The sequence below is a fragment of the Momordica charantia genome (genome assembly GCF_013281855.1).
Source record: "Momordica charantia cultivar OHB3-1 chromosome 8 unlocalized genomic scaffold, Mcharantia_2.0 BLBB01000008.1, whole genome shotgun sequence".
Classification (NCBI taxonomy): Eukaryota; Viridiplantae; Streptophyta; class Magnoliopsida; order Cucurbitales; family Cucurbitaceae; genus Momordica; species Momordica charantia.
Genome location: NW_028275166.1, coordinates 4,477,543 through 4,494,284, shown reverse-complemented (window position 1 = coordinate 4,494,284; position 16,742 = coordinate 4,477,543). Strand labels below are relative to the sequence as shown.

Genomic DNA, 16,742 nt, shown 5'->3' with positions numbered 1-16,742 from the left:
CAGGAATAATTTTCTAAAGTCCACTCCTCAGCTCACTTTTGTTTGTTGATATTCTACCATCTAAATGATTTTTAATCTTCTTTTTGTTATTGTTTTTAATTTGTGATTCTTTTTGTAATTAGGTTATTGCTGGAATTTGTGCACTTGTATGGATAGTGAACATTGGTCACTTTCGTGATCCTTCTCATGGTGGGGTTGTGAGTGGTGCAATACATTACTTTAAGGTAATTTTCACTTGAAAAGATTTGTTTGTTTAGTTGTTTCTAAATTGACTTGACTTCTACCTTATGCTAGACTTTGATAGGGATGTCTCTACATGCATGCTTAAATGTAAGGAAATAAATTTTTAAAAATATAGAAATGGGGAAACCATTGAAGAAGTAATGCAGGATCCCTTCTAAATTAAATCCCTGAACAGATAAAGAGAGTCACAAATAAAGAAAGCTGAGTCGCAAAGACCAACTGCAACAAGAAAATGTAAGAGTGCATGATGAGGTAGTACCACCATGATTGCTGATGCCCTCGTCACATATCTCTAATGTCGCCTGCAAAATTTGTATGTAGATTTCTAAAAATATACTTAGTAAGTAGCCCTCTGATAAGGACTTGAAAAATGCTCATACATGTGACAAACATGTGGGAGCTATCAGCACTACAAAGGGATGCAAAAATGAACAAAATATTCATGGTAAAAGAGCATCTTCAAAGAAGGTGATTGAGATCAGCTGAAACATGTTTACAAAAGGCCAAGTACAAAATAAAACCCATGAATAAAGCCAATGGTGTTAAGGACTAACATTTTTGGGAATTTTGACTTGTGGAGGAGTAAGTAGTAGAAGAAAGATTTGCATGAAAAATATCAGTAAACTCAAAAGACCAAATATTTCATCATTGTTTCTTCTTTGTATAGCCCCGGAACCATTTTTAGTCCTGGCATTTCTGTTTTAATTTGATTCCTCTTTATGAAAGTGTCTTATTTATTTATTTTTGTTTGGGGGTATTATAGGAATGAGTGTGTGTGAAATACCTAAATTCAACATGCAGAGGGAGAGACTATAACTTTGTTCATATATGAAGTAATAATTTCAAAAAGGCACTTACGTCTTACTGTTATCTGAGTTTAGGGTTTAGGCAGTTACGTCTTAAAGTTTAGATTCAAATTTGTATTTACATATGAAATGTTCAATTTGCAAGCTTGTAATGGTTGGGACTGGTTAGGATTTTTCGTTTTGTACATACTACATATATTTTATTACACGAATGGTTACTAACTTAGTCGATTTAAATTTTATTTTTGTATTGTGTACTTGCTATTTTTTGCATTATCTTCTAATTTTACTAACTGAATATCCACTACATGGTCAACCATTCTGCATCTGCTTATCGCCCCCACTTAGATTGCAGTTGCTCTTGCCGTTGCGGCCATTCCTGAAGGACTTCCTGCTGTCGTTACAACGTGAGTGATATTTCAGTTTTTTTTTTTTTTTTTTTTTTTTTTTAGCAGGAAAAGATATTGCTGGCGGTATCAAATAATTTCATCATTCACTTGGTGTGAAATATTAAGAATATCAAAACATTATTTAAAAGTAGACTGAAGTAGGGAACCTCTGCTAATACAATTGTTGCAGCCTACTGCCTACCTATAACCATAATCATGTCAGAAGTATGTAATCTAGTATTTTATTCTTATTGACCAACTTTTTGCAAAAGGAAGCTTAGCATATGGATGATCTTTTGAACGGCTATTAAGCTAATGTGCCAAATACATGATACCTCTCCTGTCCTTGGCCTAGTTATGGCAAGGTTTGTATGCATTGGGTATGCTATGAGTTGCTTATCCATATTAATGTTTTTGGGTTGTAGCTTTCATACACTCAACATTATAGTTATGATTACTTGGCTACATCCTCAACTTTCATTTTTGCCAAATTTGGCTACTTGTTGGGGCAACTTTGATCTTGTCTGAAGATGCTCATCGTTTCCATGTATTGCTTATAGGTGTTTGGCTCTTGGCACCAAGCGAATGGCACGCCTGAATGCAATTGTGAGGTCTTTGCCATCTGTTGAAACTTTGGGCTGTACTACTGTTATATGTAGTGACAAGACTGGAACTTTGACTACCAATATGATGTCCGTCTCCAAGGTGACTCTTGTGAAACATGAGTTTGAAAAACATGATCGGTTTTCCCTGTTATAGCTGACCCATGAAAAGCTGAGCATCATATGTGGTTTTATATATTTTTTTTGGGTTTGTTTGACTATTAAAATTTTTCTTTTTGTTCAGATTTGTGTGGTCCATTCTGTTTTGCATGGTCCACAGCTTTCTGAGTATAGTGTCAGTGGTACAACGTATGCTCCTGATGGTATTATTTTTGACAGCTCGGGAGTACAGGTAATTGTACTAGATTCGGAGATATATTCATGGCTCACATGTCATTGTAAATGGATTGTGGAAACAAACGATGTCTTTATGGTTGATATCATGACAATTTTTGTGAATTAATCATTTAATGAATGCTTTTCGTGGTCCATTCTAATTGTAACTTAGATTGTAAAACGATTGTGGAAACAAACGATGTCTTTATGTTTGATGGCATGATGCTTTTTGTGAATTAATCATTTTATAATGCTTTTCGTGGTCTATTCTGTGTGTGTGTGTCAATCTGACACTAATCTAATAAATGATACACTGGTAGCTCATATTTCATTGTAACTTATATTGTAAATGGATTGTGGAAACAAACAATGTCTATGTTTGATGTCATGTTGCTTTTCATGAATTAACCATTTTATGAATGCAACAGTATTCACTGTCGGAATCTCCATCCTTAGCAACTTACTCTACTTACTCTCTAGTTTATTCTGTTGATCTTCGGATGGTAGTTTGAAATTGACCTACAAATTCAAAAAGCTAAATATACTTATCTTCACAACTAAATAGTTTAATATTAAGCTCTCTCTCACTATGGTTGAAAAAATTGTCCCATTGGATATGCCATGACCCCTATTTTTTCCAGTAAGTAGCCAAGTATGTCATCAAAATTGGAAGACTCCTTGTTTTCTATGCATTTTAAATTTTCTTGAGGCTTTTCCGTACATTTTTAATTCACTTTTTTGATTGAGAGTTTACCTCTTAGCCTGGTTCCAATGTTGAATTCTGTAGCTTGAGTTTCCAGCACAATTGCCTTGTATTCTACACATGGCAATGGGCTCTGCCCTCTGCAACGAGTCCACTTTGCAATATAACCCAGACAAGGGGAGCTATGAAAAAATTGGTGAATCAACTGAAGTAGCATTGCGTGTCTTTGCTGAAAAGGTTAGGGCCTGTTTGAAGTTCATGTCTAAAAATGGTTTTCTGTTTTTAAAAATAAAAACAGTTTCTTGATGTAGAAAGTTGTTTGGCAGGCTGATTTTTTTAACAAGTTTTCAGAATAAAAGGCAGAAAAAAGATAGAGATAGTAATTAATTGTTTTCATGTATTCTCTTTGATTTTTTTTATAAATTACTGGTTCATATATAATCTTTAATTGTTGTTTTAAGCATAAGTTGATTTACATGTGTTATAATTTTAATTAATATGTAGAAGAAATAAATGGAAAACACAATACAATTTTTTTTTTTAAGAAAAAATCAGTCTTCATAACAATTTCAAAAAATAGACCCAAAACACCCCAACAAGAAATATAAAATACATATATGTTATATGTATAATAATGTTTCAGGTTGGTCTTCCTGGTTTTACTTCAATGCCGTCTGCTCTAAATATGCTAAGCAAGCATGAACGAGCATCCTACTGTAACCACCACTGGGAGAGCCAATTCAAAAAGGTTGGTCTCTTTTTACAAGCAAACAGTTGATATAATGTGTAGTATTAGATGGAAATTGAAGTAATATATTCAAACAAGGTATTTATAAGAGTGGAAATAGGATGAGAAAACCTCTTTGTAATGACAAGATAAGAGAGATTGCTGAAGAAGGCCCATGTGGAATAAATAGGAGCAACAGTAATGCCATATTAGGTTCCATTAATTTGTAAAATGCTACTGATGTCGAATAATATTGGTTTCAATGGAACGACTTAATAAGAGTATCGATATTTTTAAGCAATTGAATTTCTTGCAATTGAATTTTTCAGGAGGTTGTTTTAGTTGTGTCGGTTGTTTATCGAAAGATACTTTGCAGATTTCGGTACTGGAATTTTCTCGTGATCGCAAGATGATGAGCATTTTATGTAGCAGAAATCAGTCACATATCTTATTCTCCAAGGGTGCTCCTGAGAGCATTATCTCAAGATGCTCAAGTATTCTTTGCAATGAAGATGGTTCCACCAGTGTTTTAACTGCTAGTATTCGTACTGAACTGGAAGCAAGATTTCAAAGGTTAGAACTTGTGGCATTTTATCAGCGAATATGTTAATGTTCATAAAACATCCTGTTCCCTTCTTTCCCTCTCTTTGGCTATATCCTTTTCTTTTCACACACCAAGCGTGCAGAAAATTTCTATTATCATATGTGCCTAGAAATCTCCCTACTCTTTATGTTCATTGGGTACAAAGAGAAGCAAAGGTAGCATTACTTTTCAGACATGATTGAGCTTACTTTTAGTTGTTATTAAGCTCATTAATACAAATTGATATGTATTAATGTTAAAAGATGTAATATAGGAGAATTATATATATTCAAAATGGCAATGGACACTACTAAAAACCCAGATGACATTTACTAAAAATAAAGGGCAATTACGAAATTCTCTAGCAAGGCAAGGCACAAAAATTTTGGTCTCGTGGCACTGTTGGTTCACAAGAGGTCTATTCTTCCATAAGAATGGATTGAAGCTTGAAATACTTGTGCGTCATGTAATGATGTACATGCTATAAAAAGTTGTATGAATGTATGCTTTGGACAGTTTTGCAGGAAATGAAATGCTTAGATGCCTGGCTATTGCATTTAAATTGATTCCTGCGAGTCAGCAGAGTTTATCCTTTGGTGATGAGCAAGACCTAACATTCATTGGGTTGGTATGCTTTCTTTTTGAAATTGCATGCTAAATTTATTTGCTGCCTCATTCTATATGTTGTCTTTCATCATGCTGCTACATGGTTCCTGATTGATGCATTCTTACAACTGATTCATATTATTCCACCTCGTCTACAATTTTGTTTCTTCCTTAGAATTTTACATCGGTTGAAGGTTACTAAGTTTATTTATTGTTGGAGATTGGAGAATGATTTGGGTCTGTATGTTATTCAACTAGCATCTGATTGATTGTTGAGTCTGATTTTGTACGACCCCAAGACATACAATTACAGAACCCCAAGGCATTTAAGCGTCTGATTTTTATATGTTCAGCTACAGAATTTGTACGACCCTCCTAAGTCCAACAACAGATACTAACAGAAAAATAGAAGATAAAAGATGCATGAGACTCCTCCTCATTGATTCAACGTGCCCCGAAGTAGTAGTACTTCGAGTGGCCGCAATGTGGATTGGTTCTAAAAAAAAAAATGCATGAGACTCATAATAAAATTATTTGGGTTTAAATGTAGTAATTTGATTTTTCTTGGAATTCCTAGGAATCAGTATACTGAATCCCCTTCTAAAGATCAAAGAATCAGCTTGGTTGTAAGTTTGTAACACCTCGAGCCCTTGGATTCAGACTAGGATTTCAAATAAAGATTTGGCATCTAACGGCTTTGGTGTGCTCCGGCATCCCATATGACCTAGATATGCCACCTACTTGACTTAATCTACTTTTGAAAGTAAAAACTTTTCTTACAAACACAACTTGCTTTTCCTCACATGGAATTGCTCGAGGCCAAGCATGTTTGACACGGAGTTCCTAGGGAATGGCCCACTGAAAAGAAAGGTACATCTTGGTGTAGGTAATAATTATAAATTCTTTCTTAACCATGTTGTTGCATAGTCTCAAGATCCCTCTTATTTTGATGGGGTTTTAGTTCATTTATGTGCCTCTATGCTCAAGCATCACATTGGATTTAAAGGGTAGTACTAAGAACAACCTATTAAAGAATTTCAACCAGCAACATCAGCTTGCACAGTTTGACGTACGCCAGTTACTTCTCTGGTAAAGGCAGGAAACTCTGCTAAGTGCCATCTGGGCCTTCCCGGATCGGCCCAGCACCTAGTCACTCGGTCGGCTAACTGGGTTGGCCATTTTTTAGTACAATCTATTTAGGGAGCCCAGCCCACAAACACCCAATAAATCCCTTGTAAATACTTTATGCCCCCATTTGGATCACAAAAGCCTGCGTAAGTGGACTTAGCTATGCTCAAGCATTACATTGAGAGTAGAAAAAGCAAAAAAATAACAAAGCCTACTAAAATTTTTTTTTTAGATAAGAAACAACTTTGTATTGATCAACCAAAAAAGGTACAGCCTAAAGGCTGGGTAGAGATCACCCCACCAAGAACTAAACAACCGCTTTTCAATTGTGCATAAACATGGAAATGTTGTAGTTACAAAAGAATTTACTGTAATTGATACACCACCAAGAGGCCATGTTCTGTACATTCATACAAAAAATATCAATAGTAGAGGACTTATCTTCGAAAACGCGAGAATTTCTTTCACGCCAAATATTCCAAAGTAGAGAGCTCTTGAAGCACATCTCCAAACAAAAGTGGTATTCTTAGAGAGAGTCCACCCAAAAAGAACCTTGTCCATCCGGTCGTCAATCTTTTTAGAAAAGCATATAGAAATATCAAAAGAATCCAAGAGGAAAAACATATGGTCTAAGCTTTCCCTGTGCATCAGACAAAAGGAGCACACCGAAGGGGATAAAACCTAATTTTTGCATGTTCTCTGAAGCCTCTCATGGGTGTTAAGACTTCTATAAGTTAGAGACCAAAGAAAGACTTTGATCTTCTTTGGGACCTTAAATTTCCATATTGCCGAGATGAGAGGAGAACTTAAGGAGGGTCTACAATCCATCATCTTCAAAAAAGCCGATCGAGTAGAGAAATGTCCCTTACCTCCAAGGGACCACAAAACCCGATCCTCTCCCTCCCCCAATCTCACATCTATAGCTTGAATAAGCCCCAACTAACTTTCCACCTCCCAATCAAAAAGGCCTCTTCGCAAACCTAGGTCCCAATCATTCTCGTTAGCGTTTCAACACTCCAAAACTGTTGCCTCCTTTTTCTGTAGAAAGATTGAACATAGTTGTGAACGTTTTCTGTAGGGATTCATTCCCAATCCATGTGTCCGACCAAAATTTGATCCGGCTCCCTTTACTTATCTTGAACTCAAGGTAGGGGTGTTCACGGGTTGGGTTGGGTCGGGTTCAGGACATTTTTTGGACCAACCCAAAATTTCGGGTTGGACTGTTTCCCCACTCGATGGAACCGACTATACTAGCCAAACCAACCCTATATTTTTCGGGTTAGGTCGGGTCGGGTCATTGGGTTGCTCTACATTCTATTCTTTTTTTTCAAAGGAAGGTTTGGACGATGGAACGAGCGGTGGACGACAGTAAACTTGAGGGAATGGCGGCAAACGAGAAGGAACGACTAACAACAACAAATAGTAGCAGACTGAAGGATGCGAACGACGACGAATAGAGGCAAATAGATGCAAAGGGTCACGAACAGAGGTGAGGGGCCGCGAACAGAGGCAAATGGCAGCAAAAATATGCCAACAGTGAACAGATGCGAACGATGACAGCGAACATATGCAAACAGCTGTCAACAAATGCGAACAATAACCATGAACGGCAAGAAACGAGACTTGAGATGGTGAGATTGAGAGAGGTGGGATGATATTGTGAGATATGGGATGAGATTGAAAGGAAAATTGAGAGAGATGGGATGAGATTAAGAGAGAGATTGAGAGATGGAGGCGAAGAGGCGGCTTGAGAGGGAGATTGAGAGATGAGAGGCAAAGAGGTGGCTAGCAAAACCCTAGAAAAGCTAATATATGTATATATATGATTAAATTCGGTTCGGTTCGGGTTAAATTGATTTTTTTTCTCCTAACCCGAGAACCGAACCGAACCGAATCGATTGGTTCTTAAAATCTTGAACCCAACCCGAACCGAACATTTAAACCCAACCCAACCCTCACGGTTTGGGTTGGGTTCTTCGGGTTACCGGGTTATTTGAACACCCCTAACTCAAGGAATTTGGTGAGGAACGAACTATTTTTAAAGATGTCGAACCAAGGTCTACCTTTAGCACAACCTTTTTGGGGGAAGAGAATTCCACCCGTGAGGATCTTCACCATAGATACTAACAATGACCTTTCTCCACAGCGCATTCCTTTCTTGGGTGAATCTCCAAAGCCATTTGAGGAGTAAACTGTTGTTCTTCTGGTGTAAGGCCCCTATACTGAGACCTCCGTATTGCATCAGAAGTGCGGTCTTCCCCCAACTCACAAGTTGAGTAATCGGGCCACTAGTACCTCGTCCTTTCCAAAAGAAATTGCGGGTCAGCTTCTCAATTTCATTCACAACCTTCGAGGCAGCCTTTAAGACCGAGAAGAAATAGAGAGGAAAAGGTTCTTCCATTTGTCAATCTTTTGTTTAACACAAAGCCTACTAAACTAATTCTGAAGCCATTTGTTTTTTATGGATTGCAAGTGAATGAAGCACAACAGATTGGACCTTATCTTTTTTCGACTCCTAAAGTCTAAATACGAATTAAATGCTATTCTTTATTCCATGATTATGGACATACATGTTAATGTTATAGGCATAACAGGGGACAACAATGATCTACAATTACTTCAAGATCCCACTTTCTATTTTTTGAATCATATTGAGATTTGTACTTATTGCCATGCTACTGTTAAGAATATTATTTCTACTGTTTCATATTTTTCCAATATTGCAGTTCATTTAACCTATCTGTAATTGGTCGTTTATGCTCCTTTGTTTGGTTGGAGCCCATGTCTAAAAATTTATTTTTGGTGGCGTTGTTTCTGGGTTGTGGTTTCCTTTTCTGGCTCCTTCTTAGGTTGATTTGTTTACCTCCCATTATAAAGGTTGGAATGCTTGATCCACCAAGAGAGGAAGTGAGAAATGCTATGCTTTCATGCATGACTGCCGGAATACGTGTTATAGTTGTAACCGGAGACAATAAGGTTTCTCTACATTCAGCCCTTTGACCTTATTAATTTTATGTCACTTTCTTTATAGGCAATAACTTGCTGACTTAACATGCATTTGTAGTCAACTGCGGAATCACTTTGCCGCAAGATTGGTGCTTTTGATCACTTGGTAGATCTAACCGATCATTCTTTTACTGCTTCTGAATTTGAAGAGCTACCTGCTATGCAACAAACAATCGCATTGCAACGAATGGCTCTATTCACCAGGTAATTTGTATAATCATGTATGATTAGATACTCATTACATATATGATCATTTTATTCAATGAATATTTAATAAATTCTTTTGTCAGTATACATCTTTTATAGAGTGCATTTTTACAGGGTCGAACCTTCTCATAAGAGAATGCTTGTGGAGGCCTTACAACATCAGAATGAAGTGGTAACTTTATGCATGTTTTGTTATTTTCTTTCTTTTGTTTGATGTGTTAGAGTATAGATATTAGTATATTTTATATTCTTATATTAATATTAATTTGTCATTTACCTTCTCCTTATAGGATTAGGTCAACCTTGTATATTTGTCTGTATATATAGACTTTAATAATGAGAATACATGACATTGGATTGTCTCCAACCTTAGTCTCTACATGATGAATAGTAAATATATGAGATGTCGTGGATATTATTTTGCAAAGGACCCCACCATTTCATTCCCTGAATAAAATACTCATACTTCGTTCTATTTTTCTGTGAACTTTAATTGGCATCAGAGAAATAGACATGAAGTATATTGGGATGTTAGCAAGAACTGAATTACCTCTCGATAAGTGAAATCTCCTCCATCTGTCCAATTTTTTCAATGATTGGAAACCAAAAACTATAATATTTTGGGTTACCTCCTAGTGGCATGCCCATATTAGAGATTGGAAGAGAATCAACCTTTGAAGCAAATTGATTTAGATGACAGGACCAATCTTTAAGCACAAACTGAAGATTTGTCCTAATTCACCTTAGATCCTGATATCCATTCACAAAATTGAATCGTGGTGATCAATTTTCCTAGCATAAGATCGTTACTCTTGCAGAAGAGAAGAATGTCATTAGCAAATTGCAATGTGAAACATGAACCATGTTGATACCCACTGAAAAGCCTTCGCTTTGAATAGATGTTTTCAATCATACTTCTCGACACATCACTTACGAAAAGAGAAAGAAAATGTGAAAGGGGATCACCTTGCCTTAAATCTCTATAAGCAAGAATTCTACCACGAGCCCTTCCGTGAATAAAAACAAAACATTAAATTATCATGTTTAAGAATTTATTCGGTGAAAATAACTTTGACAGTCAGGATCTGGATGGAAAATACTTCATCTTGTGATTATTTTTTTTAATTTCATCTTTTAAAGAATTATTGCGTCCACATTTCTTTTTCTTTTGATTTGGAGGAGGGACAGGACGTTGGCTAAGAACTTACTGTTGGAAAAGGTCAAAATAGGCCTAAATTTTGGTGGAAGACAAATACTAATAGTAATTTGTATGCACAAACATTCCTGAGCACACATGTTACATTTTTTTAATTTCTTGTTCTGTCGATTTTTAGGTTGCTATGACAGGTGATGGCGTCAATGATGCACCTGCGTTGAAGAAAGCAGATATAGGAATTGCTATGGGTTCAGGAACAGCAGTTGCTAAGGTTGGTGTGTTTACTGGCAAATTTATATGATGTCCAATTATTTTTCATATTTGCAAATATGTTCTTTTGGTTTTTTACTTTTTTCAACTCCCAGTAATTACTTTCTGCACACAATTTGTTAATGTGCTTTAGTTCATTAGTCATATTAAATACACCCCTCCGTTTGCTTTCTTGATCTAATTCTTATTGATGATGCTAACTATTTCCTTGCCATTTTTCTTTCTTCCCTTTCTCTATACCTAGAGTGCTTCTGATATGGTTTTGGCTGATGACAATTTTGCTTCTATTGTTGCGGTAAGCTCCTGCCTCATGTCCTAAAAGTTTACAAGATAAAGAAGATTTATTATTTTGGAATTCATATATCCTTAAACTTTGTGACTAGTTTCGAACTTGATAGGCTGTTGCAGAGGGCCGAGCTATCTACAATAACACCAAGCAGTTCATCAGATACATGATCTCTTCAAATATTGGTGAAGTAGTTTGTATATTTGTGGCAGCTGTTCTTGGAATACCAGAGACTCTTGCCCCTGTTTGTTCTTTCACCTTTTTTAACATGTCAATGTCTTTGATGATGGTTATTCTTTGTGCACAAGTTTATTGTACTTCCGTGAGGTGGAAAAGGACATTTATCTTTTCTCATCTAAAAAATGATTACAGGTGCAACTTCTTTGGGTCAACTTGGTCACTGATGGGTTGCCTGCAACAGCAATTGGATTTAATAAACAAGACTCTGATGTAATGAAAGCCAAGCCACGAAAGGTATTGAACAAATGAATTTTTATTCTTTAACAGGTAATAAATTTGTCATCTTCATGGGTGGTTACTTGTGAAGTTCAGTGATTAACATCAGATTTATGGTTATATCCTTCTCTTCATCTTTATCTTCATCTTCATCTTCGTTAGTGCTTATGCTATTGGGTCAATGGTTATATTTTTTCTCTCGTGTATTACTTATGTGGCTGGTGACTAATATTGCTGTGTCTAGATTCTTCCCTTGTCTTCCATCTCTTTTACTGCTCTTACTACTATTTGATGATATAAAATTCAACTGAATTTTTATTCCTAGAACAATAGCTTGCCTCTTTTACGAAGGTACTAGTCCAATTGATTTGATCATGCAGGTGAATGAAGCTGTGGTGACTGGGTGGTTGTTCTTTCGTTATTTGGTAATTGGAGGTAGGCAATAAATTACCTAAATCTGGTTTTTTCCATGGAATGTTGTTGCTAGATATCTATGGTTTTAGCTTGGCATCTTTGTGTTTCTTACTTGCAAAAGTTTTCATTTTGGGACTCTGGGATCCTGACTGACCTATGTGCCTTGACATGGCTAGGTAGACTGTTACTTTAGGGAACTATACTCGGTTACCTTCACAATTTTCTTCCCTTTATATTTTCTTAACTGATGGGATACAAGTTTTTCCCTCATGGCCAATAATCGATTGAACTGAAAATGATCAAAAGTCTAGGTTTACATGCTTGTTTTAATGTAGTTGGAATCAATTGATTGCATTAGATGAACTAACTACACTATTCTCCCTGTTGTATGTTGAATCAATTATCTTTTGTTAATTTATTCTATCAAGTTCCTGTGGTGAGTCCAATTGTCATCTTATGCATCGATAATGAGTTCTCCTAGTGGATACAGAAATACTTCTCATTCTTGTATACGTAGACCTAAATTCTCATCACATTCAAATTATCAGCTGTTATCAGAAGTTAAAGCTGGCAATAAGCTTTTGAATGGTTGTATCATTGGTGCAGCTTATGTCGGTCTTGCAACAATTGCTGGCTTCATATGGTGGTTTATATACTCTGACAGCGGTCCTAAGCTAACTTACAATGAATTGGTAAAACTCTATGTTGTATTATCTTGCTATAGGATATTGCACTTTATTCTTAGGTATAACATATGGAGAGAAGCATATGCATGTTATGTGCATTGAGGAAAAAAACAAAAACAAAAACTTATCCTTGCTCTGTTCTTAACCATTACTTCTGACTTGTATTTTTCTTTTTCTTTTTTTTTTTTGACTTCATTACTTTTGACTTGTAGGACTGTTAGATAAGCAATATTGAGCTCAATTCTAGTATCAACAAGATTTTGAGTAGGGTATTAAAAAATTATGCCAAGATATTCTTGCAGAGAGCTTGAGTGCATTTAATTAACTTCAAATTCTTCATGCCTGATAATAATAGAAGGATCTTTTAACTTCAAAAGATTCAGCTTGAATCTCTACACTCATCTTTCCCCTTGCGCAATTGTATTTTAAAGAAAAGAAAAATTGGACTGTTAGCACATTTAGTTGGTTTTGGCCCTTTCTCAATTTGGGATATTTCTTTCAGATGAATTTTGATACTTGCTCAACAAGAGAGACAACATACCCTTGCAGTATATTTGAGGATCGGCACCCATCGACTGTGTCTATGACTGTACTAGTTGTTGTCGAGATGTTCAATGCTTTAAATAATCTAAGTGAAAATCAATCTCTTCTGTAAGTATTCAATTACATTTATATTTTCAGGTTTCTGCAAATCATCAAAATTGTTGCATAGTTGAGTGAAGCAAATGGCAATTAAAACTTTGCTTTCCCTATGTAAATGCTAGATTTGTTAGTTTTAATAAGAATATAAAAGGTAAAGATTTCACATTTCTGAATTCTTCGTTTTCTTTTTTTTTTTTGGATAAGAAACTTTAGCAATATATAGACAATAAAAGAGAACATCATAACCTAAGGGCAGGGGAAGAGGGGTCCCCCTGAAACAGAAACTAATGAAGAAGAGCTTTTCAATCTATAACAATGAGGGAAAAGCTATAATTACAAAATAATTTCTTGTGGTTGTAACTCCACCCAGAGGATGTGAGCTGTACATTGTTACAAAAATTAAAAAAGGAAGTAGATCTATCTTCAAACATTCTCTTGTTTTTCTCCAAACATATGTTCCACAAAGGACCCATAGCAGCACAGCTCCAGAAAACAAGGACATTGAAGTGCCAGCCCTTAAAGGCTTCAATAATCCAATCTTCCACTCGTTGAGGCAGCATTAAAGATGAACCAAACTCTTTAAAGAGGAAGGACCACCCCTTCGTAGCCAAAAAACAGTGAAGGAAAAGATGGTTACTAGATTCTATATTGTTAATACATAAGCAACATACTGAGGGGGAGAGAGCCCACTGCCTACCTGGACTTTCTCTGAAAATTACCTTGGGTGTTTAAACCGCTATGGGCCACTGACCAAAGGAACACCTTAACTTTCTTCTGGACTTTCCATTTTCCGATCAAACTAGCCAATGGTGCTCTCAATTTATGCACCATTTCTGTAAGCTTAAAGAAAGTTACCTTTCAGAAAATTGTCCTGTAGCACCAAATACCAAGCCACTCTGTCTCTACCCCTTCCCAGCTTCACAGAGTCAATGGTACTCACCAAGGCCACCCAGCTATCTAATTCTCTGTGGATAAGGCCTCTTCTGAAGCCTAAGTCCCAGCCCAGTCTTTATGTTTTTATTCCAACCATCTGAATTGGACGCCCCTTTTTTCATGGAGATGCTAAACAAATCTGGAAAGGATTGAGCCAAAGGACAATCTCCCACCCATTTATCCTTCCAAAATCTGATTCTCAGCCCTTGATTCACTTTAAATGCCAAAAAATTGAGGAAGTGTGAACCGTTCTTAGCAATATCAAACCAAGGTCTCCCACGGGCTTTCCCTTATGGCTGCTGCGTTATCCAACCGCACCCGCTCCATATTTGCTATTAATAACCTTTTTCCAAAGCGTATAATCCTCTTGTGTAAACCTCCATAGCCACTTCAGCCTGAGCTTTCACCATTTGCTGATTGATATTTATCCCTATGAGGGGAGTTTTTGCGATGTCGACGAACAACCCAGAGGCATAGGGGAAAAGAGAAATGATTATCCACCAATTGGAGAGCTTCTTCTTGTAATAATCAACATATTGCAAATGGGAGACCATCGCTCTGTTCCTTCCAACCGAGAAGCCCTACAGGATCTTTTTTCACAGCAGTAGTGTATTAAGCGACTAAAGGAGTTTCCAATCATAGTGAAAAGGAAGGGGAAAGGGGGTCCTCAGCCTCAACCCTCTTTTTGTAGAAATCCTACCACGGGGCCTACCATTAGTAATAACTGAGAAATTAACAAGAGCAAAAGCCCTTATGCTCTAAAATGGCATCTGAATAGACCACATCAACTTTGTCATAGACTTTTTCATAATCTAGCTTTAGTAATAAGCCTTTCTTTAGCGAGCTCCATTCCCCTATCGCCTCGCAAATAACTAGAATGGCATCCAGAGTTTGCCTTCCTCCCACAAAGGCAACTTGTGCATCATCTATAATGTAAGGGAGTACCTTTTTAAGTCTTTTAGCCAAAACTTTCGCTATTAGCTTGGAGAGGGAGGTACAAACTGATAGGCCTATCTATACTTGCTAACCTTGTTAGCTCTCAACTATCGTTCCCATTGAAAACGCCTGGGTTAGTCTGAGTGTCTTTCATTTTTGGTTGCTGTTGGTGAGATGCCAGGTGAAGCATGATAAGTGAGAGATGAACTCATGGCAAGAGATCATCACTAGTGATTTTGAGAGTCACCAACCAGAAAATTGGCCTGTAGCATCCAATGACCAAGCCACTGTCTCTACCCCGATGGCAATTTGTCTGGGACCACTCTGTCTGGGATTTCAGCACTTTTCATTTTTGGTTGCTGCTTTCTCATGCTTTAATGGTTGATAGGGATTTTTTTTTCCCTTTTACCTTTTGTTTGAGTTTCTTTATCTTTTTGTGGGTGTTCATTTTCCATCACTGTGCTGGGGGAGGAATACGTTGGAGGTTGGGACTAACATCAAGATGTGTTTTTCAGTGTTATTCCTCCCTGGAGTAATTTATGGCTCGTTGCTTCCATTTTCTTAACTATGATCCTTCACATGCTGATTATGTATGTGCGACCACTCGCTGTTCTTTTCTCTGTAAGTTGTTTCTTTCTCTTGATCCACTTGTGATTCCTTTGGTGAAAGTTTCTGATAATTAAGTGAGTTGAGTTTGACAGACTGTAAAATGTTTCTATTACAGGTAACGCCACTATCTTGGGCTGAGTGGACTCTGGTTTTGTATCTTTCGTTTCCAGTAATATTGCATCTCTTGCCTCATTCTCTGATGTTCCATATCTGTTCTTATTATCCCCCACCCTATTGGCCTGATGGTGTCTGAGTGTTGTTATGTGTTATGGGCACTAGTACTTTCGGTGCAATTTTAAGATTCTTTTCTTGAAAATGTTAATCTAGAAACTTCATTTATGGGTTGTAAGATTCTTTTCTTAAAAATATTCATCTAGGATCGCTCAAACTTCATTTGTATCTTGATTCTTGAATGAAGAATTTGTCAAAACATGAACTACCATTACCTGTTGTGTAACATCTGCTTTCACAGTGCTTTCTAAATTGACCAGTATAGAGGCTTATTCATTTCCAAATACACGAAGTGTGCTTTGTCCACATAGAAAGAGCCTGAAGAGTCTGGTTCACTAATGGCAATTTGGAAGTGCATGAATAGTTGTAGCAGTGATTATGATGTTCAGATAGTACTTCCTCCAGTGATTGGAGGATATACAGGTCTCGGGGAGGGTGTGTGTTAGGGACAACCAAAAAATGTTATCCAATGTCAATGCATTGAATATATGCACTAACTACTGTGACAACTAGTTTTGCTCAACTCTTGGAAACCCCTCTATGGATGCTTGTACAATATTTATGTGCATACCTACCAAATTCTCATTTTTCCATATCAATTTAAACGATCTGTTCTTTATTTGATGCAGGTTATTATAATTGATGAGATACTAAAGTTCTTTTCACGACGCTCTAGTGGCAGTATGTCTTCCTCACCTGTTTTATAATATATATTATTGTTACTGCATGTTTGCTCATGTCTAAGAATTTGTAGTTTATAAGTATTTATGATTATGTGAAGAGGAAG

General features: G+C 36.7%; 1 protein-coding gene across 3 annotated transcripts in view; it reads left to right on the top strand.

The window, feature by feature from the left end:
* ECA3 (endoplasmic reticulum-type calcium-transporting ATPase 3) overlaps nucleotides 1-16,742 on the top strand; it is a 33,337-nt gene that overhangs the window by 15,979 nt on the left and 616 nt on the right. For 2 of the 3 annotated variants that reach the window (XM_088128327.1, XM_088128328.1), the window contains 21 exons: nucleotides 123-224; nucleotides 1,398-1,456; nucleotides 1,999-2,143; nucleotides 2,285-2,392; nucleotides 3,164-3,316; nucleotides 3,723-3,827; nucleotides 4,183-4,379; nucleotides 4,906-5,017; nucleotides 9,001-9,099; nucleotides 9,188-9,333; nucleotides 9,451-9,508; nucleotides 10,671-10,763; nucleotides 11,007-11,057; nucleotides 11,161-11,292; nucleotides 11,421-11,522; nucleotides 11,885-11,939; nucleotides 12,525-12,610; nucleotides 13,107-13,255; nucleotides 15,631-15,736; nucleotides 15,840-15,893; nucleotides 16,585-16,636. In XM_088128327.1, the coding sequence (XP_087984453.1) occupies nucleotides 123-224; nucleotides 1,398-1,456; nucleotides 1,999-2,143; nucleotides 2,285-2,392; nucleotides 3,164-3,316; nucleotides 3,723-3,827; nucleotides 4,183-4,379; nucleotides 4,906-5,017; nucleotides 9,001-9,099; nucleotides 9,188-9,333; nucleotides 9,451-9,508; nucleotides 10,671-10,763; nucleotides 11,007-11,057; nucleotides 11,161-11,292; nucleotides 11,421-11,522; nucleotides 11,885-11,939; nucleotides 12,525-12,610; nucleotides 13,107-13,255; nucleotides 15,631-15,736; nucleotides 15,840-15,893; nucleotides 16,585-16,636 (2,164 nt within the window). Of the gene's footprint in view, nucleotides 1-122; nucleotides 225-1,397; nucleotides 1,457-1,998; nucleotides 2,144-2,284; nucleotides 2,393-3,163; nucleotides 3,317-3,722; nucleotides 3,828-4,182; nucleotides 4,380-4,905; nucleotides 5,018-9,000; nucleotides 9,100-9,187; nucleotides 9,334-9,450; nucleotides 9,509-10,670; nucleotides 10,764-11,006; nucleotides 11,058-11,160; nucleotides 11,293-11,420; nucleotides 11,523-11,884; nucleotides 11,940-12,524; nucleotides 12,611-13,106; nucleotides 13,256-15,630; nucleotides 15,737-15,839; nucleotides 15,894-16,584; nucleotides 16,637-16,742 lie in introns of those variants that run through there. The other variant, XR_015793285.1, reaches the window with a different exon arrangement.